The sequence below is a fragment of the Silurus meridionalis genome, chromosome 18, assembly GCF_014805685.1.
Source record: "Silurus meridionalis isolate SWU-2019-XX chromosome 18, ASM1480568v1, whole genome shotgun sequence".
In the NCBI taxonomy this organism is placed as follows: domain Eukaryota; kingdom Metazoa; phylum Chordata; class Actinopteri; order Siluriformes; family Siluridae; genus Silurus; species Silurus meridionalis.
Genome location: NC_060901.1, coordinates 26,817,405 through 26,839,904, shown reverse-complemented (window position 1 = coordinate 26,839,904; position 22,500 = coordinate 26,817,405). Strand labels below are relative to the sequence as shown.

The window sequence follows — 22,500 nt, the reverse complement described above, 5'->3', positions numbered from 1 at the left end:
GTGTGTGTGTGTGTGTGTGTGTGTTATGTGTGATGGTGAATGATTGTGTGAGACTGTGTGACTGTATGATAACGTGATAGTGAATATGGTGTGTGCGTGTGTGTGTGTGTGTGTGTTGGTGTATTATGGTGAATGATGGCATGTGATGGCGTGTGTGTGTGTGTGTGTGTGTGTGTGTGTGTGTGTGTGTGTGTGTGTGTGTGTGAGAAATGGTGTATTATAGTGCGTGACTGTGTGATGATGGTGTGTGTAATGGTGTATGACGTGTGTATAATAAGGTGTGATTGTGTGTGTGTGTGTGTGTGTGTGTGATGGTGTGTGATGGTGTGTATAATAAGGTTTGATGGTGTGTGTGAGATGGTGTGTGTGATGGTGAATGATGGTGTGTATAATAAGGTATGATGGTGTGTGATGGTGTGTGATGGTGAATGATGGTGTGTGAGATGGTGAATGATGGTGTGTATAATAAGGTGTGATTGTGTGTGTGTGTGTGTGATGGTGTATGATGTGTATAATAAAGTGTGATGGTGTGAGATGGTGTGTGTGATGGTGAATGACTGTGTGTATAATAAGGTATGATGGTGTGTATAATAAAGTGTGATGGTGTGTGAGATGGTGAATGATGGTGTGTATAATAAAATGTGATGGTGTGTGAGATGGTGAATGATGGTGTGTATAATAAAATGTGATGGTGTGTGAGATGGTGAATGATGGTGTGTATAATTAGGTGTGATGGTGTTTATGATGGTGTGTGAGATGGTGTGTGATGGTGTGTATAATAAGGTGTGATGGTGTGTGAGATGGTGTGTGTGATGGTGAATGACGGTGTGTATAATAAAGTGTGATGGTGTGTGAGATGGTGTGTGTGATGGTGAATGACTGTGTGTATAATAAAGTGTGATGGTGTGTGAGATGGTGTGTGTGATGGTAAATGACGGTGTGTGTATAATAAAGTGTGATGGTGTGTGAGATGGTGAATGATGGTGTGTATAATAAGGTGTGATGGTCTGTGTGATGGTGAATGATGGTGTGTATAATAAGGTGTGATGGTGTGTGAGATGGTGAATGACGGTGTGTATAATAAAGTGTGATGGTGTGTGAGATGGTGTGTGTGATGGTGAATGACGGTGTGTATAATAAGGTATCATGGTGTGTGAGATGGTGTATGATGGTGTGTATAATGGTGTGATGGTGTGTGTGATGGTGAATGATGGTGTGTATAATGTGTGATGGTGTGTGATGGTGTGTGAGATGGTGTGTGAGATGTGTGATGGTGTATAATAAAGTGTGATGGTGTGTGAGATGGTTTGTGTGATGGTGAATGACGGTGTGTATAATAAAGTGTGATGGTGTGTGAGATGGTGTGTGAGATGGTGAATGATGGTGTGTATAATAAAGTGTGATGGTGTGAGATGGTGAATGACGGTGTGTATAATAAAGTGATGGTGTGTGAGATGGTGTGTGTGATGGTGAATGACGGTGTGTATAATAAGGTCTGATGGTGTGTGAGATGGTGTGTGTGATGGTGAATGACGGTGTGTATAATAAAGTGTGATGGTGTGAGATGGTGTGTGATGGTGTATGACGTGTGTATAATAAAGTGTGATGGTGTGAGATGGTGTGTGTGATGGTGAATGACGGTGTATAATAAAGTGTGATGGTGTGTGAGATGGTGTGTGTGATGGTGAATGACGTGTGTGTATAATAAAGTGTGATGGTGTGTGAGATGGTTTGTGTGATGGTGTATGACGGTGTATAATAAAGTGTGATGGTGTGAGATGGTGTGTGTGATGGTGAATGACGGTGTGTATAATAAAGTGTGATGGTGTGTGAGATGGTGTGTGATGGTGAATGACGTGTATAATAAAGTGTGATGGTGTGTGTGATGGTGAATGACGGTGTATAATAAAGTGTGATGGTGTGTGAGATGGTGAATGACGGTGTGTATAATAAAGTGTGATGGTGTGTGAGATGGTGTGTGTGATGGTGAATGACGGTGTGTATAATAAGGTCTGATGGTGTGTGAGATGGTGTGTGTGATGGTGAATGACGGTGTGTATAATAAGGTCTGATGGTGTGTGTGATGGTGTTCCTGGAGCTGATGTACCTGGTACTCGTTGGGCCAGAAGGTGCTAACAGCGAGCTCCGCCTTCCTCCAGATGTTCCCGGTGTGGGTGCTGATGTTCCAGATAGGGTTGGCCACTGGTCCTTTATTGACCTTGACCAGGACATTGAGTGTTCCAGGACTGGAGCCTTCAGTGGCGTACAGCAGGTAGTTAAAGTCGATGCAGTGTGTGTCGTTCTCCTTCATCACGGGGAGCTGGAGGCGTGATCTCTCCCCAGGGTCATGCTGAGACGAGTCCACCATCATGTATGAACCTGCACAAGGGACAGACACTTCCTGTTACTGCAGAAAAGCACAACCAGCTTTTTTCTAACAGATCTTTTGCTCCATCTTTCTAGAGTTTAATCAGAGTGTGTCTGATATAGTGATTGTGCGTGTGTGCGTGCGTGTGTGTGTGTGGAGTACACACAGTGAACTGCATGAACTGCCTGACAAGCAGACTGACTGGTAGAGAAACAAACAGACAGGGAAAGGTAAGACAGACAGACAGACAGACAGACAGACAGACAGACAGACAGAGAGAGAAAAAGCGTGTAACAGGTGAAGGTGAGACAGGAGCAGGTAAGAGTCAGAGAGACAGAAGAATGTGAGAGACAGGCAAGAGAAGGTGAGACAGTCAGAGAGACAAGAGAAGGTGAGACAGGAGAAGGTGAGACAGTCAGACAGACAGAAGAAGGTGAGACAGGAGCAGGTGAGAGTCAGACAGACAGAAGAAGGTAAAACAGAAGCAGGTGAGAGTCAGAGAGACAGGAGAAGGTGAGACAGGCGCAGGTGAGACAGGAGCAGGTGAGACAGGAGCAGGTGAGACAGTCGGACAGAAGGAGAAGGTGAGAGACAGTCAGACAGACAGGAGCAGGTGAGACAGTCAGACAGACAGGAGAAGGTGAGACAGTCAGAGAGACAGGAGAAGGTGAGAGACAGTCAGACAGACAGGAGAAGGTGAGAGACAGTCAGACAGACAGGAGAAGGTGAGAGACAGTCAGACAGACAGGAGAAGGTGAGACAGTCAGACAGACAGGAGAAGGTGAGACAGTCAGAGAGACAGGAGAAGGTGAGAGAGGTTCAGGAATCAGAAAGTGAAAGATCAGGAGTGAAATCATCGAGCCGAGATTTGAGCCTCTGATAAAAACGAAGAAATATGCAGCATAACACTCCAAACACAAACGTGTCAGATTGGCTGTTCACACACACACACACACACACACACACACACACACACACACACACACACACACACACACACACACACACACACACACACACACACACACACACACACACACACACACACACACACACAGTTGTTAAAGCTAAATCACAGTGTGGAACGTTCACTGGCCCAAAACACCACGTACTGATTTTAAACCACTTTCAACACCACCATCACCAAGAGAGGGGGAGAGAGAGAGAGAGAGAGAGAGAGAGAATGAAAGAGAGAGAGATGGAGAAAAACAGATAGGCAGACAAGAAAGAAGTAGATGGACTAAAAGAGATAGATAACGAAAGAAAGTGTAAATGGGGGTGGAGAGAACAAGGAGAGGTGGGAGACAGAGAGATAGAGACAGATAAAAACAGATTGATAAGAAAGAAGCAGACAGAAAAAGGAAAAGAGAGGTAGACAAAGTGAGAAATAGAGGAAGAGAGTGTGAGAGAAAGAGAGAGAAGAAGAAAGAAGGAGAGAGATACGGATAGATAAGCAGAAAGACAGGCAAAGAAGAAAACAGCAGATAGACAGAAAGAGGAAAAGAGAGAGAAGGAGGAGAATGAATGTGCTCATTAGAATATCAGGCCACTCCCCTGACCGTGCCACCATGTATCTGTATCCTGTGTGTGTGTGTGTGTGTGTGCACGTGAGATGTGTGGTGAGAGACGGTGATGAGTGTGTAACCTAATCACAGTGTGTGTGTGTGTGTGTGTGTGTGTGTGTGTGTGTGTGTGTGTGTGTGTGTGTGTGTGTGCGCGCATGTTTCCTCCTGCTGTAGGCTGTAACCACCTTCTCCAGCGAGTCTCAACTTTCTTTCTTTCTTTTTTTTGTTCTCAGTCTCGCACTCGCTCAAAAAAATTCACTCTGAGCGAACGTGCGAAACCTGCTGTTACACTACACACACACACACACACACACACACGTTTCCTAACACTGCACGCTGACTGACTGCGAGAGGTGTAAAGTTTGTAGGAATGAAGTGTGTGAGATCTCAGACTGGGTTCAGAGACAAGACAGGGATTAGAGTATCTGTGTGTACAAACGCAAATAAGCAGCTCATCTCATTTAAATCAGTCTCTATAAACTGACATCTGACTGAGTATACACACACACACACACACACACACACACACACACACACACACACACACACACAATTAATTCATTTTATTATTAAAATCTGACCACCAACCCGCAACATCATATCAGAGAGAGATGCAGAGAGACAGACAGACAGAATCTAAGACATGGAGACTGACAACGAGACAGACAGTGAAACAGACAAACAGTAAGGCAGAGAATGAGACAGTAAGACAGACAGCCAGACAGGCACAGGTTTATGAGAAATTGCATGCTAATAACACGCTAATAGTACACTAAACATGCTAATAGCAGGATTATAACATGCTAATAAGCGCTCTAACATGACTCGTTCCCGTTTTGATCCGTTTTCTCGCTTAGTCTAGAGCAGCTGTAAAGCCTGGAGTTCACTCCTGAAACTGGAGACTCCTTCCACTGTGGTTCATCGTCCCGAATCTTCACAACATGTTCATCGGGAGCGTGCCGTCCCCGCAGACGGGCCGTCGCCATAGAAACAATAGCAACCAATAGGGATGGAGAGAGAAAGAGCAGTAGGATAGATCTGTTCCAGACGCCGCAGTGGCGCCACTTTCACAACTCCCGAGATGAACAGATTCGGGTTATGGAATGAAGAGTTGTGGCCAAGAAGTTGTTTTCCTTCTGTCCTTCTCTCTCTCTCTCTCTCTCTCTCCCCTCCTCTCTGGCAGGAAAACAAGACACTGGGAAAGTTCTGATGAATAATTTCAGACATGCGCTCCAGTTTGCGTCTCCCCCCCAACCCCCCTGTTGTGTTGGTTCAGGCCGCGATCCAAACCGGGTAATTAGTCTCAGCGTCTCGATTAGACGCCGCAGCCACAATCCCAGGCTACGTTTAAATAATCCAACACACACACACACACACACCGCACGTGTACGGGAGTTTTACTTCAAACCCACTTTCTTCTTCACTTTCTTCCTTACTGTGTGTTTTACTGTGTGTGTGTGTGTGTGTGTGTGTGTGTGTGTGTGTGTGTGTGTGTGTGTGTGTGTGTGTGTGTGAGAGAGAGATATATGGGTTCGTTCAGTTGGCGTTGGGTGTCACAATACTTTTGGACCAATCATATATATATACTATTAAAAGTAATATAATGATGATGAACCACGTAATTGGTGGGAAGAAAGTAAGCAAGGAAGGAAGGAAAAAAGGAAAGTAAGAAGGAAAAAGAAAGAGAAAGAGGGAGGCAGGAGCACTTCGTTATCTCTGGATGATTGTCGTCGTGGTAACGAGAATCGGCAATGTCAGCGCGTATCAAAACAAATGAGCTACGTGTCATGGCCGCCGTCACGCTTCCCTCTAAGAGACATCACAAGATGGCTGTCAAACACACGTCTCTCTCTCGCTCTCTCTCTCCCCTCAGCTGTCATCCTTCCTCTCGTTCGTCGCTCAAAAAAACATGCTTCCTTTTTTTTTTCCCTTTTTTTTTTCGCCTCCCGTATCAAAGGTTACACTAGATACACTAATCAGATTCCATATTTAGCCGCGGTTAGAGTGTGGGTGGAGACGACTTCCCATGATGCACTGCAGCACCAGAACGAGAGACGGGAGCGTCTCTGAACGCTAAACATGCTAACTGTTTCGCACATTTTCTCGCGCCCACGCTACCAACCTGAGAGACAGGTCTCGGTCTCGACCCGTCCCCCGCGCCAGACCAGTGTTCTGGGAACGTAGAGTGTGACGTAGCCCCTCGCGTGGGAACGTGTGCTACAGTTCATGCTAGTTGCAAGTGAATCAAAAATGTGCCTTTTATAAACCGTATTAGCATCGGATCAGACGTCATCTATCATGTGCTAGCATTAGATCAGACTGATAGCGTACCATTGCAGGATGGAAGGATTATAATGTTCCGCCAGCACTTCAGACTACGCAAATGTACTAGCATTTAGTCTAATCTACACTAATACGCTAACACACACTCGGCTTAATGCTAATGTTCTACAACACTCGGTCAGATCTACATCAACATACATGGATTATTCAATATATTCGCTAACGTGAGTCTGATCTATGCTAAATTTCTAACACAATGTTTCCAGTGACTCCGGTCCTTGAGGTCCTGTGTTACCAAAGTCTTTGCATTTTGTCAGTACCTGATGCTTTCACATTCCATACTTCAAGAGCCGTACATTATAGGGCCCCCAAAATCCAAAGAATCTTTCTCCCCAGGGTCCCATGTTCCTACATCCTACATTTTAAGCACCTTATATTCCAACGTTCTGTTTATCACTAGGTTCAGAAACATATATTCACAGACAAGTGTATTTCCAGGTAGTTATGTTCTCAGGGACCGTAGGTTCCTATGGAAACATGTTCTTAGCTGCCGTACTTTTGACTTTTTACTAATTCCTATATTCGCAGTTCCTCAATGTTCCAAGGATGCACTGTTAAAACACCTTCCTCTGTCTCTCCCATCACCTGCCCCATCACGCCTCCAAAACCTCTTTCCCCATCTCGCCTACCATCACCTGCCCCAATCACGTCTCCAAACCTCTTTCCCTATCTCCTCCCATCACCTGCCCCATCACATGTCTCCAAACCTTTCACCCATCTCCCCTCCCATCACCCGCCCCAATCACGTCTCCAAAACCTCTTTTCTTATCTCCCCTCCCATCACCTGCCCCATCACATGTCTCCAAACCTTTCACCCATCTCCCCTCCCATCACCTGCCTCAATCACATCTCCAAAACTTCTTTTCCCATCTCCTCCCATCACCTGCCCCATCACGTTTTCAAAACCTCTTCTCCCATCTCCTCCATCACCTGCCCCATCACGTCTCCAAAACCTCTTCTCCATCTCCTCCCATCACCTGCCCCAATCACGTCTCCAAACCTCTTTTCCCCATCTCCTCCATCACCTGCCCCATCACGCTCCAAACCTCTTCCCCATCTCGCCTACCATCACCTGCCCCAATACCTCTTTTCCCATCTTCCTCCCATCACCTGCCCCATCACATGTCTCCAAACCTCTTTCCCCATCTCCTGCCCCATCACGCTCCAAACCTCTTCCCCATCTCGCCTACCATCACCTGCCCCATCACGTCACCAAACCTCTTTCCTATCTCCTCCCATCACCTGCCCCAATACCTCTTTTCCCATCTCCTCCCATCACCTGCCCCCATCACATGTCTCCAAACCTCTGTCCCCCCATCTCCTTCCCTCATAACCTTACCCCCACCCTTTTCATCTCCTGTCCCTCATCCCGATCACCTTGTCCTTTCTACCTCCCATTCCCCAACCCCCCAGTTCTTCCCTCTCCCCGTCCCCCTTCCATACGCGTGATTAATTACCTAATCTCGTGTTAATTAGGAAATGTACCTGCGAGTGAAAAGCGCTGAAACCTCCTGTGTGTGAAAAGAAATAATGAAAAAGCTCCTGGCTTTGAAAGGAAAAAAAAAAAGAAAAACGTTGGAGAGGTGATGAGACAAGGTCGAGCGTTCTCTATCTCCTGCACGGTCACCTCCAACGCCGACTTTGTGAACCAGAATGCTAATGGAATGAAAAAGCTCTTCACGCCCTGCGAGGAATTAGACAAGAACTTCCGGAGAACGAGAGGAAAAAAAGAGAAAAAAAAAACTAGCGAGAATTAGCGACCGCGTTCCTGATTACAGCAAAGCGCCCTGAATTAGCATGGTAAGCTAAGGCCATTAACAAACCCGAGTTCAGAATCCATTGTAATATAGTGGAGGGGAAAAATAAGCCTCTAGCTCGCATATTATCCCATGCGCTAATCGCTATGGCTTCGTATGCTAACAATTAAATCCTTTCCCCGGACCTGGTTTTTAAACACAAGTTCAAAAAAGAAAAAGAAAAGATGAACGACGCTAGCCAGGTAATGCTAATTTGGAGCGTGGCGTGTGCTACAACAAGCTGTTAGGATAATTAGAATTGTACGTTTTTTTGTTTAGATTTTTTTACTGGATTATCTTGCATTTGTATCTGAGGGTAAAATGATTACTATATCTTTTTTTTAATGCTAAACCACGCCATTAAAAACAAGGAACTAGCAAAACCAGCTAACAATGCCAGCATTTCAATAGTAAAGCTTGTGCTAATATGATAGCGTAACATAGAAAAACGTAATACCCACATTAGCTGAGGGACTCAAATGATATAAAACACGATTAGCCTCGTATTCGCTAGCATGCTGATCACGATGGATTTAGCACTACACTAGATACACAAATACTAGCATGCTAGCAAGATCGTCTCAACATTTACAGTGTGTGTGTATATATGTGTGTGTGGAAGCTAGCCCGATACTAGCTAGCGCGTGAGTGAAAACGTTTCCGGATCTTTCCGTTTGCATGGGAACGCCGCGACATGCTACATGGTACAGCTACACGGCTAGCCTGCGCTCGTTAGCTAGCGCTGCGCAGAGACCTGCGTTTTCTTGTTGCCTAGCGACGGTGTCCCACAGTGTCTCCAACGCAGGAAAAGGGGTTTAATGGCAGGTTGACAATTTTTGTGGGGGATTTTTTTTATTTTATTCCGTGTGTGTGTGTGTGTGTGTGTGTGTGTGTGTGTGTTTGTGTGTCACCTTGAGGCAGTTCAGGGGACAAGTAGGGAACTTCCTGAGCGCTGACATGCGTCCAATCAAAATCGTCGTACGGATCCTGTTGGTAATCACACTGCGCGGGACCGTCGTCGAACGAGCAACCGCCTGGAAACACACACACACACACACACACACACACACACACACACACACACAGATAATGAGACACTTCTACCAGAAAACATACACACTCGTACACCAAGCCAAGAGAAACCCACTGCTGTCCTCGCTGTCTTAGATTCATCTCTCAACACACACACACACACAAAAACATTTCACAGGTGACTTCTGCTGCTGTCGGAGAAAAAAACCCAACTCAACCGATATACCCCATCAAGCCAAAAGTATTTGGACACCCTGACTATTCCAGCCAGATGTGGTTCTTCTCCAAACTGTGGTTGCTCATCATCCTCCTCATCATCTCTCTCGTGAATTTACGTTCTGATTGCGCGTGCACACACACACACACACACACACACACACACACACACACACAGGTAGTCTGACCCTACTCACACCCTAGTGGCTGATTAAGAACATCTCCGCAACATCTCCACAATGTCTAGTGGAACATCTTCCCAGGAGAGTGGAGCTGATTAGAACAGCGAGCATGAAATGAGATGTTCAAAAAAAGCACAGGATCTTACGCCAAGGTGTCCGCAAAACACACACACACACACACACACACACACACACACGGATAATAAGACACTTCTACAGTGGAGAAGAGAAGAGAAGAGAAGAGAAGAGAAGAGAAGAGAAGAGAAGAGAAGAGAACGAGGGATCACAGATGACAAATGTTCTCGTTCTTTCCATCAGGACGTGTGCGAAGAGAAAATTAAAAACTTGAGATCGGTTTTCGTGATCTAATTCTGGACTCAGGGAGAAGATACACTCCTGTGTGTGTGTGTGTGTGTGTGTGTGTGTGTGTGTGTGTACTCAGTTGACAAGACGGTAGGCTTAAAGAAAGAGCACGAAAGACAGACGAGAGAGAGAGAGAGAGAGAGAGAGAGAGAGAGAGAGAGAGAGAGAGAGAGAGAGAATGCTAGCTTCAGGACACTGTCATCCTTCCTTTTTTGCCGTTTCGCTCCTTCTGTCTCTCGTTCTCTCCATTACTTGCGAGACGAGTGCAAAAAACAAACTCCTGAAGGCTTCGCTGCATGAAATGTGTCAGAGACTGCAGAGAGAGAGAGAGAGAGAGAGAGAGTGTGTGTGTGTGTTGGTTGGGGGGGCTTGGGGGGTAACGAGTCTGACAACACTGGCTGATTTCTGTGACGAGTTCCTCCTGAGGTCATGGGTCACCTCTCCTTGAAGAACAAAAATACACTCTGCTGCAGAGAACATGACAAACACACAAACACCTCCATCCATCCTGATCCAAACACCTCCAAACACCTCCATCCATCCTGATCCAAACACCTCCAAACACCTCCATCCATCCTGATACAAACACCTCCAAACACCTCCATCCATCCTGATACAAACACCTCCAAATATCTCCATCTATCCTGATCCAAACACCTCAATTTATTCTGATCCAAACACCTTCATCTATCCTCATCCAAACACTTCCAAACATCTCCATCCTTTCTGAGACAAACACCTCCATTTAACCTGATCCAAACACCTCTATTTATCCTGGTCCATGGAGGAGGTTCTCAGGTGGTCACCCATCCAGACGTCAGTCGTGACAGTCAGATCGTCAAAACCTCCACGGATTTAATTCAGAGGAAGAAAAGCCGCTCGCGGTGTTCAACCCTCTATGTTCGTTATCACCTGTGAAGAAAAAGGTCAGATCCTCCACGCTGAAACATCTCCTGACCTTTTTCTCCAGACTGCTGCCATGTCGGGATAAAACCCAAACGGAATTTACATTTTAATAGCAGGGACGGAGACGAGGACGGCGTTAATTAAACGTGTCCCGCGCTTCTTCTCCTCGTCTACGTCGCCTGGAACCTGCGGAGGTGCAGAGATGAACCCCTGAGCTGACTGTTCCTCACGCTTCACCCACCTTCACCTTTATTAACAGGTGAGTCCAGTATAAGACGCTAACGAGACGCTTAACATTTTTCGGTTAAGAGGAACGTAGCTGTGCGGTCTCAAGAGCGCCCTCTGTAGTCGGTTTTTAAAGCTGCGTATGAATCCAGCGATTTAACGCGTGGAAAATTCCGAGCAGCTTCGTGGCCTATAAAGTCGGGATTTGGCTTTAATTCTGCTGACATTTCAACAGCACAACAACATCTCCCAAAAAAACATTTCTCTCTCTCCATCCCTCCATCCTTCTCTCTCTCTTTCTCTCTCTCTCACATTAGCACAAAACTCAACGTGTAGAAGTTGTCGACTTAGCGGCGTTTAAAAGGTGACGCTGCCATCAAACGCATGCAAATGCACACACAGGCCTGGCAGAGGAACGACAGAGGAACGACAGAATGAGAGAGGGATTGGGAGAGAGAAAGAAGGGGGGGATTGAGAGAAAGGAGGAGATTTTTCTCTCCATCGTGTCAAACCGTGAGCGGATTCGGCGTATGGAAATCAGGCGAGCGGCGGCGTGACTCTCTCATCCGCTCTCAGACTGAAAAAGAACGACAAGATTCTCTCTCTCTCTCTCTCTCTCTCTCTCCTCGGTCTCAAGCTTTCTCTCCTCCAGCTCTCTCACACTCCCAATTATACACCACTGTACTGGCAAAAGTTTGTGGACACCTCAGCTGTGCTTTTTTTTTCCTTTTCTTTTTCTTTTTTTTTTTTTTTTAACATCACGCATTAAACGTTTTAATGAGATTCAGTGTTCTGGGAAGATGTTCCTCTAGATTTGTGGAGATGATGTGGAGGAGATGTGGAGATTTTGGGTAGATCTGGAGATGTGAAGATGTTGTGGAGATGTGGAGATTTGGGGTAGATGTGGAGATGATGTGGAGATTTTGGGTGGATGTGGAGACGTTGTGGAGATTTTGGGTGGATGTGGAGATTTTGGGTGGATGTGGAGATGTTGTGGAGATTTTGGGTGGATGTGGAGATTTTGAGTGGATGTGGAGACGTGGAGATTTTGGGTGAATGTGGAGATTTCGGTGGATGTGGAGATTTGGTGGATGTGGAGATGTTGTGAGATTTTGGGTGGATATGGAGAGTTTGGGTGGATGTGGAGATGTGGAGATTTTGGGTAGATGTGGAGCGTTGTGAAGATTTTGGGTGGATGTGGAGAGTTTGGGTGGATGTGGAGATGATTTGGAGATTTTGAGTAGATGTGGAGGAAATGTGGAGGAGATGTGAAGATTTTGGGTAGATCTGGAGATGTGAAGATGTTGTGGAGATGTGGAGAATTGGGGTAGATGATGTGGGGATTTTGGGTGGAGGTGGAGATGTGGAGATTTTGAGTAGATGTGGAGATGTGGGGATTTTAGGTGGATGTGGAGACATTGTGGAGATTTTGGGTGGATGTGGAGATTTTGGGTGGATGTGGAGACGTTGTGGAGATTTTGGGTGGATGTGGAGACGTTGTGGAGATTTTGGGTGGATGTGGAGACGTTGTGGAGATTTTGGGTGGATGTGGAGACGTGGAGATTTTGGGTGGATGTGGAGATGTGGAGATTTGGGGTAGATGATGTGGAGATTTCGGGTAGATGTGGCGATGTGGGGATTTTAGGTGGATGTGGAGATGTGGAGATTTTGAGTAGATGTGGAGATGTGGGGATTTTAGGTGGATGTGGAGACATTGTGGAGATTTTGGGTGGATGTGGAGATTTTGGGTGGATGTGGAGACGTTGTGGAGATTTTGGGTGGATGTGGAGACGTTGTGGAGATCTTGAGTGGATGTGAAGACGTTGAGATTTTGGGTGGATGTGGAGACGTTGTGGGGAGGTTTATTTAGAAATTTTAAGGCACGAAGCAAAATTTCCCCCACGGTCGAAACAAGAAAATAAAAATGCAGAAAGATTTCCGCTTGGTGAAAACACACAGCCCCTGCGATATAATCGTCTAGTCTGCGATCACACGGACGTACACACGGACGTACACACGGCTCCAGATGGGCGTGTAAGGGCCAAGTCGGCTGCTCGCGAGGACACTCGCCACCTCATTTGCATCCTAATCTACGGCTGCGAATATTCATGAGGCGCTAATGAAATAATGGCGGCTCTTCATTTGCATAATAAAATAATTATGGTGTGTGATAAAGCTCGAGGGGGAACGCAAAGCCCGGACATGAAAAGATGCGTTAATGACTCTATCAGTGAGGGAGTGAGCGCGCTACACACACACACACACACACACACACACACACACACACACACACACACACTCTCTCTCAATAAAGAAATCTTTATACACCAAACACATTAGAGAAAAAAGCAAGGCAGAGCGTCTGTCAGTCACTATAAAGAAGGCGGGGCCTCTGTGTCCGTCAGTCACTATAAAGAAGGCGGGGCCTCTGTGTCCGTCAGTCACTATAAAGAAGGCGGGGCCTCAGTCAGACAAAATAAGGCTGTTTTTCAGAGCCCAGTACATTTACACCAACAGATTTTACAGGAAATGTAACACCGTAAAAGACAAGGTGAGAGAACACACACACACACACACACACACACACACACACACACACACACACACACACACACACACACACAGTCAAATAGGGGAAATTGAGTAGAAAAGAACTGAAGGTGACATTGGTCTTGGGGTGGATGGAGCCGTTTCTGGTTTTACCACACACACACGCACACACACCAATACAGACAGCTGTTTTGTAACACACCTCACCTTATCAGCTCATTAACACACACTTCACCGAGTTCAAGGGTCACAAGAAGAAAGTGAAAAAGAGTAGACTACACAACCACTGAAGACAACACACACCAACACACTGTAACACACATACCAACAGACTGCAAAACACACAACAACATACATCACACACTAACACAAACACTATTACAATGTAACACACTGCATTACACTGGAACACACACACACATTACTACACATGGCGTACACACAAAACGAGGCTAGAAACGTGACTTCACATGCAAAAGTCGCGTTGTCACGTTTTTTTATGATTATTTTTTAGAAATCCCGACCTGTGTTGTGTTGTGTTGTGTTGTGTTGTGCTGTGTTGTGCTGTGCTGTGCTGTGTTGTGCTGTGTTGTGCTGTGTGCTGTGCTGTGTGCTGTGCTGTGTGGGCCACGTTTATAAATGAGACCCCTGGACGGACAGACAGACTCAGAAGATGGCGAGAAACCAGTGAGGTGCGAGGAGACGATTCAGACCAAAGGAAAGACTGTACAGTGCGTTTCCTTTTTTATTCGTTTGAAATATATTATATATTTTTATTAATATTTTTGTTTTATTTGTGTTTGCATTTTGATGTAATATGGAAATGAAATGCACTGAATGGGTTCAGTTTTTGCAGATACTCGTGTGTGAAATTTCAGCAATTAAAAAAAATTCCTTTTTCTAAAAAGGAAAAAAAAAAAAAATCACTTGTTTAATGTAAAAAATTCATCTGATTTCTGATGTTTTGTGCTGCTCTTTAATGAAAACTCGCTTCGTATCTACTGCTCAATTAACTGATGGAATGATCGGTAGAATAATCGATTACTAAAATAATCGATAGCTGCAGCCCCAAAACACACACAACCATACACAACCACACTGTAACACACACCACAAATACTAATACACTAAACACACAGTTATAGATCAACACACCTTTTTTACACACAGAGAAACTGAGCCACACCCACCCAGGAGAAAGGAGAGGGGCGTGGTGTAAGAGAAGGGGGTGTGGTGTAGGTGAAGGGGTGTGAAGTAAATAAAGGGGGTGTAGTGTAAGCAAAAGGGGCATGGTGTATGTGAAGGGGGTGTAAAGAAAGTAAAGGGGGCGTGGTGTAAGAGAAGGGGGTGTGGTGTAAATGGATGGGGCTTGGTGTAGTTAAAGGGGTGTAGTTTAATTGAAGGGACGTGGTGTAAGAGAAGGGGCGTGGTTTAATTGAAGGAGGCATGGTGTAAGAGAAGGGGGCATGGTGTAAGTGAAGGGTGTGGTTTAATTGAAGGGGCGTGGTATGGTTGAAGGGGCGTGGCTTCACAGATGTAACAGGACTACATAGCGTAAGGAAGTAACACAAGTGCTGCTGTTTTGCATTTACTGAATGGAAACCGGTCCAGTGAGATTTAGAGAAAGTGTACAATTACAGGGCAAAGGTCGTGTGTGTGTGTGTGTGTGTATACGTCGTAGTTAACGAAGTTCCTTTAAAACCAGTTGTGTTGTTGCATTTCCTCATTCTTTCACTCATTTACAGATAACATTCAATGTGTGTGTGTGTGTGTGTGTGTGTGTGTGTGTGTGTGTGTGTGTGTGTGTGTGTGTGTGTGTGTGTGTGTGTGTGTACAGTAGGACCCTCGAATCCCTCGTTACTTAAATCCCGAGTAAGCTTTGGTGCGCTGCCCCTCACGAGCGTTTACACAAAGGTCAATCATTCACAGAGTCGGCCGTGACTCAACATTCGACCTTCAAACGCCTTTGAGCGGTGAGCGCGTTCACGGCAAGCGTAGATAAAGGTGAGGTTTTGGGTACAAAAATATACAACGCGAAACCCGATCGGCGACACCGTGCCGTCTTGTTCGGCCGCTCGCCTCGTAGCTAAAGTTCATCAGCACGTTCGCCGGTCTCGGAGACGCCGCGGAGCCACGAATCCTGAGGAGAATAAAGATGTGTGTTTGCAATCGGACGATCTTTTGGGGCGGACTCTTCCCTCTGAGATCTCATCCGTGACCCAGATTCTGTCGTTTGTGAGGTGACTGCTGCGAATCTTTCAGTTGGGACTGAAACTCCGATTCGTTCCTGCGTCACGACTCCATGCTTTTATTCACGTTTGATCATTACTGAGATTCTCTCTGTTATTACTGAGCTTTAGCCATTAAGCTAACGTTCGACATCTCACACACGCTAGACATTAGTAGCCTCGGAGTCTTAGCATGACCGCGGCGAGGATTAAAACCCAACACAAAACTTTCAGGCGTCTTTAAGCCGAGTGACGTGAGGAGGAACGGGGGTTTATTTGGGATGTATGGGGTGATTTAGGGCGAGACGCCACACTCGGGGGTAATTAGCGTGACATGCTAGTGTTTTACATCTCGCGCAGCCAGACAGCAACTTTAAAGTCAACGTGACAAGCACTCGTTTCCGCCGACAAATATTTCTACTGCTGCCCTGAAAGCCAATTAAAGGAGGAAGTGCTTGTATCCTCTAGCAGCCCTAGGGCGCACACACACACACACACACACACACACACACACACACACACACACACACACACAGAGGAATTGACTTTGCCTTTTTTTTTTTTGGATGGAAGCGGAACAGTAAATATTTAAATGAGCTCGAAGACGTGACGCTAACAACAAGGCGCTTGTTCAATTTTGCCTTTTGAAGTGCACGAGTGCGCTTCCTAACCAAGCACGAGCAATTCGGGACACGAGCGGACGCTTACCGAATATCAAAAGGGTCTTTCTTTACAAGAGCTAAATGTGGGCGGGTCCCAAATATCACACACACAAACGCCTCATATTTACTGTATGTTGTCTAGTGTGGGCGTGTCCCAAATCACACACACTTACTCTTGTCACTGTATATTGTCCGCTGTGGCTATGTCCCAAACCACACAACCAATAATGACTTTAAAATCCACATAGATGGCAAAATGATTCCACTGTGAGCAGGTCTCAAATCACACACACACACACACACCCTGTTCACTATATAGTGCACTTAAATGCCATCATTTGTGCATAAGAGTGGGTGTGTCCCAAATCAAACAAAGAAAAGAAAGAAAGTTTTCTCTGTAGTGCAGCAAATCTGTGTGTTTAAACTCAATGACACACACACACACACACAGGCAGAAACATGTCAAAGCCTGCAGAAGATCAACCCCCACAAAACCAAGTCTCACACTGACAGAAATGTAGTTAACAGAGCTCAAGTGTGTGTGTGTGTGTGTGTGTGTGTGTGTGTGTGTGTGCACGTGCCAAAGCTGCAGATTTGTGGTGGGCAGCATTTTTACTGTTCGTGTCTGCAAGAGGCGATAAACCCATAAAACTGACCAGGACAAAACACACACACACACACACACACACACACACACACACACACACACACACAAGGAAATGTCTACGAGTCCTTGTGTCTTTTATTCCTCCCACTGCCTTGAGGACAAAAACATAAAACTCCAGTGTGTGTGTGTGTGTGTGTGTGTGTGTGTGTGTGTGTGTGTGTGTGTGTGTGTGTGTGTGTGTGCGTGTGCGCGTGTGTTACACTGCAGTTTTTGGGTTCTTTGTCTCAGTTCTTAGTTTTTCTTCTACTGTAGAACCATAGAAAAAAGATGAGAGAGAGTATGAGGAAGAGAAAATGAGAGAGGGAGTATGAGGGAGAGTATGAGGGAGAGTATGAGGGAGAGTATGAGAGAGAGTATGAGGGAGAGTATGAGAGAGAGCATGAGGGAGAGTATGAGGGAGAGTATGAGAGAGAGTATGAGGGAGAGTATGAGAGAGCGTATGAGAGAGCGTATGAGGGAGAGTATGAGGGAGTATGAGAGAGAGTATGAGAGAGAGTATGAGGAGGCGTGTGAGAGGCGTATGAGGGAGGTATGAGAGAGTATGAGAGTATGAGAGAGAGTGAGAGGCGTATGAGAGAGGCGTGAGGAGAGAGCGTATGAGGGAGGCGATGAGGGAGCGTGAGGGAGCGTGAGGGAGCGATGAGGGAGAGTGAGAGGCGTATGAGAGGCGTGAGAGAGGCGTGAGAGGCGTGAGAGGCGTATGAGAGGCGTATGAGAGAGCGTATGAGGGAGAGTATGAGAGCGTATGAGAGAGAGTATGAGAGAGAGTATGAGAGAGCGTATGAGAGAGCGTATGAGAGAGAGTATGAGGGAGAGTATGAGAGAGCGTATGAGAGAGTATGAGGAGAGTATGAGAGAGTATGAGGGAGAGTATGAGAGAGCGTGAGAGAGCGTATGAGGGAGAGTATGAGAGGCGATGAGAGGCGTATGAGGAGAGTATGAGGGAGAGTATGAGAGAGCGTATGAGGCGTGTGAGGAGGCGTGTGAGGAGAGTATGAGGGAGAGTATGAGGAGAGTGAGGGAGGTATGAGGAGAGAGAGTATGAGGAGAGGTATGAGAGGCGTGAGAGAGGCGTATGAGGGAGCGTATGAGGAGAGTATGAGAGAGAGTATGAGGGAGGCGTATGAGGCGTATGAGGGAGCGTATGAGGCGTGAGAGAGGCGTATGAGGGAGAGGCGTGAGAGAGGCGTATGAGAGAGTATGAGGCGTGAGAGGCGTGAGAGGCGTATGAGAGGCGTATGAGGGAGCGATGAGGGAGCGTGAGGGAGAGTATGAGGGAGTGAGAGAGAGTATGAGGGAGAGTATGAGGGAGAGTATGAGGGAGGCATGAGGGAGAGCATGAGGGAGGCGTGTGAGAGGCGTGTGAGAGGCGTATGAGAGGCGTATGAGGGGAATGAGAGAGTAGGAGAGCATGAGAGAGAGTATGAGGAGCGTGTGAGGAGGCGTATGAGGAGAGTATGAGGGAGAGTATGAGAGGCGTATGAGAGAGTATGAGAGAGAGCGTATGAGAGAGCGTATGAGGAGCGTATGAGGGAGCGTATGAGGGAGGCGTATGAGGAGCGTGAGGAGAGTATGAGGGAGAGTATGAGGAGAGGTATGAGAGAGAGGAGAGAGTATGAGGAGAGCGTGAGAGAGCGTGAGGAGAGAGCATGAGGGAGAGCATGAGGGAGGCATGAGGGAGGCATGAGGGAGAGCGTGAGAGAGAGCGTATGAGGCGTGAGAGGCGTATGAGAGAGAGCGTATGAGGGGAATGAGAGAGAGTAGGAGAGAGCATGAGAGAGTATGAGGCGTATGAGGGAGGCGATGAGGGAGAGTATGAGGAGAGTATGAGGGAGAGTATGAGAGAGCGTATGAGAGAGTATGAGGGAGAGTATGAGGAGGCGTATGAGGAGCGTGAGGAGGCGTATGAGGGAGAGTATGAGGGAGAGTATGAGAGAGAGTATGAGAGAGTATGAGAGAGAGTATGAGGGAGAGTATGAGAGAGAGTATGAGAGAGTATGAGGGAGAGTATGAGAGAGGTATGAGAGAGAGTATGAGGAGAGTATGAGGGAGTAATGTTCTATAAAGAGCATTCTGTAATCCCATTCTCTTATATCCTCTCTCTCACTCAGAGTATGAGGGAGAGTATGAGGAGAGTATGAGGGAGTATGAGGAGAGTATGAGGAGAGTATGAGGGAGGTATGAGGAGAGGTATGAGGAGGTATGAGAGAGAGTATGAGAGCGTATGAGAGAGCGTATGAGAGAGGCGTGAGAGAGGCGTGAGGAGGCGTGTGAGGCGTGTGAGGCGTGTGAGAGGCGTATGAGGCGTATGAGAGGCGTGAGAGAGGCGTATGAGAGGCGTGTGAGGGAGGTATGAGGAGTATGAGGGAGGTATGAGAGAGGTATGAGAGAGTATGAGAGAGAGTTTGAGAGAGAGTATGAGGAGAGTGAGGAGAGTATGAGGAGAGTATGAGAGAGAGTATGAGGGAGAGTGAGGGAGGTATGAGAGAGGTATGAGAGAGGCGTGTGAGAGCGTATGAGAGGCGTGTGAGGCGTGTGAGAGAGCGTATGAGAGGCGTATGAGAGGAGGCGTGTGAGAGGCGTATGAGAGCGTGAGAGGCGTATGAGAGAGAGAGTATGAGAGAGAGTTTGAGAGAGAGTATGAGAGTATGAGAGAGAGTATGAGAGCGTGTGAGGGAGGTATGAGGGAGTATGAGAGAGTATGAGGAGGCGTGTGAGAGAGTATGAGAGAGGTATGAGGAGGTATGAGAGAGGTATGAGGGAGTATGAGAGAGTATGAGAGAGTATGAGAGTATGAGAGAGGTATGAGGAGTAATGTTCTATAAAGAGCATTCTGTAATCCCATTCTCTTATATCCCCCTCTCTCTCTCACTCTCATCCATTTCTCTCATTTCTCTTTCTTACATCTATTTATTTCTCTCATACACACCACTCACCCATTCATTCTCTTATCAGTCTTTTACATCTATTTCTCTCATCCTTTTCTCTCTCTCTCTCTCTCTCTCTCTCTCTCTCTCTCATATCCCTTGATCTCTCATATCCTCTCTGTTCTCAATAAATATCCCAGCCTTGTTACAGAGATAATTAGCATCCAATGGGTCATTTAGATCTAAGCGATTAGCAGACAGGATGTGTGTGTGTGTGTGTGTGTGTGTGTGTGTGTGTGTGTGTGTGTGTGTGTGTGTGTAAAAAGACAATGATGCTAACCATGCTAATGCTGAGTTAGCATCACATTAACTTAGAGAGTCAGAGTGAAAAAAGGGAGAAAAAAGACCATGCTAATAGAATCCTCAGATTAAATATCAAATCGGATGTTAGCTTGATAGCTAGCTTAGCATGCTAGCGAGTCAGACGTAGCTCATGCTCACAAGTCTTCAAGTGACCCATCTGTCGCTAAGACAGCTAGCTAGGCTACCGAGTGAACATTAGCTTAATTGTCTTGAGCAGCATAAGAAACCCCGCCCCTAATTTTACTGCCATAGTGATGTCACAAAACAAGGCATGGGCAATGAATCAAGAAGCTGTAAAAGAGGTGGGGGTTAAATCAGAAAGGAGCTTGGCTGATGTTAGCTGCTAAGATATTTACCATTTAACTCTGTGTGTATATATATGTGTGTGTGTGTGTGTGTGTGTGTGTGTGTGTGTGTGTGTGTGTGTGTGTGTGTCTTCTCTCAGTCACGCACTTTTAGACATGTAGGAAATCCACTCGCCACAGTACAAACACACACTTAACGGGCAAAGAAGATAAAGCAGCATCGCCCAAGGGTTTACACATCCACATCCACACACACACACACACACACACACACACACACAGGGGCAAGACACACAGTCCAAAACATTCAGTATAATTGGAAAAGGATTCAGCCTCCACTTGGCACAGATACACACACTTTTTTTCTAGTCCAATTCAAAAAGCAAGTGAGAAATGTCTGTACAGTCCTCACACTTCAATCTCAAACACAGCTCCAGGCTTCGTTTGCATACACACACACACACACACAATCCTCTTCCTTATATGCAGTTGTTAGTGCATGCAAAAGATTTAAACAAACAAGTACCAACTGTTACTGCTGTTATACAAACGACCTCCACCTCAGTGTATCTACAGCACAGAGGGGCACAGGGAGAGTACAGACTGTAGAATATAGAGTGTGGAGTATAGAACACAATAGAGTATATAATATAGTGTATAGAGTATCTAGGGTGTAGAGTACAGAATCTAGAGTATAGAATAAAGAGTGGTGTAGCATACAGTGTAGAGAGATTATAAAATAGAGAGTATAGAATATAGAGTATTAAATATATACACCACACTCTGAACTATATATTCTGGAATATAGATTATAGAGTAAAGAATATACAGTACAGAGTTCAGGGTATGAAATATTGAGTACAGAAATATGTTGTACAGCGTATATATTCTTTACTCTATATTCTATAGAGTATAGCATGTAGAGTACAAAGTATAGAATATAGAATAGAGAGTATAAAATAGAATATAGAGTACAACTAAATATAGTGTATGGAATAGAGTATTAAGTATAGAGTATAAAATATAGAGTATAGAATTTAGAGTACAAAGTATAGAATAGAGATTATAGTGTGTATAGTGTAGAGTAAAGATTATAGCGTGTATAGTGTAGAGTATAGAATAGAGTATAGATTATAGCGTGTATAGCGTAGAGTATAGATTATAGGGTGTATAGCGTAGAGTATAGATTATTGAGTGTATAGCGTAGAGTATAGATTATAGTGTATATAGCGTAGAGTATAGAATATAGTGTGTAAAGCGTAGAGTAGAGATTATAGAGTGTATAGCGTAGAGTAGAGATTATAGTGTGTATAGCGTAGAGTATAGAATATAGTGTGTATAGCGTAGAGTATAGAATATAGAGTGTATAGCGTAGAGTATATAATATAGTGTGTATAGCGTAGAGTATAGATTATAGAGTGTATAGCGTAGAGTATAGATTATAGAGTGTATAGCGTAGAGTATAGATTATAGAGTGTATAGCGTAGAGTATAGAATATAGAGTGTATAGTGTAGAGTATAGAATATAGAGTGTATAGTGTAGAGTATAGAATATAGAGTGTATAGTGTAGAGTATAGAATAGAGTGTATAGTGTAGTATAGAATATAGAGTGTATAGTGTAGAGTATAGATTATAGAGTGTATAGTGTAGAGTATAGAATATAGAGTGTATAGTGTAGAGTATAGATTATAGAGTGTATAGTGTAGAGTATAGAATTATAGAGTGTATAGTATAGAGTATAGAATATAGAGTGTATAGTGTAGAGTATAGATTATAGAGTGTATAGCGTAGAGTATAGAATATAGAGTGTATAGTGTAGAGTATAGAATATAGAGTGTATAGTAGAGTATAGATTATAGAG

At 45.3% G+C, this 22,500-nt stretch overlaps 1 protein-coding gene and 1 long non-coding RNA gene across 23 annotated transcripts in view; one reads left to right on the top strand and one right to left on the bottom strand.

The window, feature by feature from the left end:
* ptprk (protein tyrosine phosphatase receptor type K) overlaps positions 1–22,500 on the bottom strand; it is an 89,581-nt gene that overhangs the window by 52,198 nt on the left and 14,883 nt on the right. For all 22 annotated transcript variants that reach the window (XM_046873592.1, XM_046873594.1, XM_046873593.1 and 19 more), the window contains 2 exons: positions 8,984–9,106; positions 2,108–2,379 (listed from right to left, as the gene is read on the bottom strand). In XM_046873592.1, coding sequence (XP_046729548.1) covers positions 2,108–2,379; positions 8,984–9,106 — 395 coding nt within the window. The remainder of the gene's footprint in view (positions 1–2,107; positions 2,380–8,983; positions 9,107–22,500) is intronic.
* The window catches only part of LOC124401466, a 12,148-nt gene continuing 2,952 nt past the window's right edge, over positions 13,305–22,500 (top strand). Inside the window, exons 1-2 of the long non-coding RNA XR_006928570.1 lie at positions 13,305–13,547; positions 14,191–14,277. This is a non-coding gene — a long non-coding RNA (uncharacterized LOC124401466). The remainder of the gene's footprint in view (positions 13,548–14,190; positions 14,278–22,500) is intronic.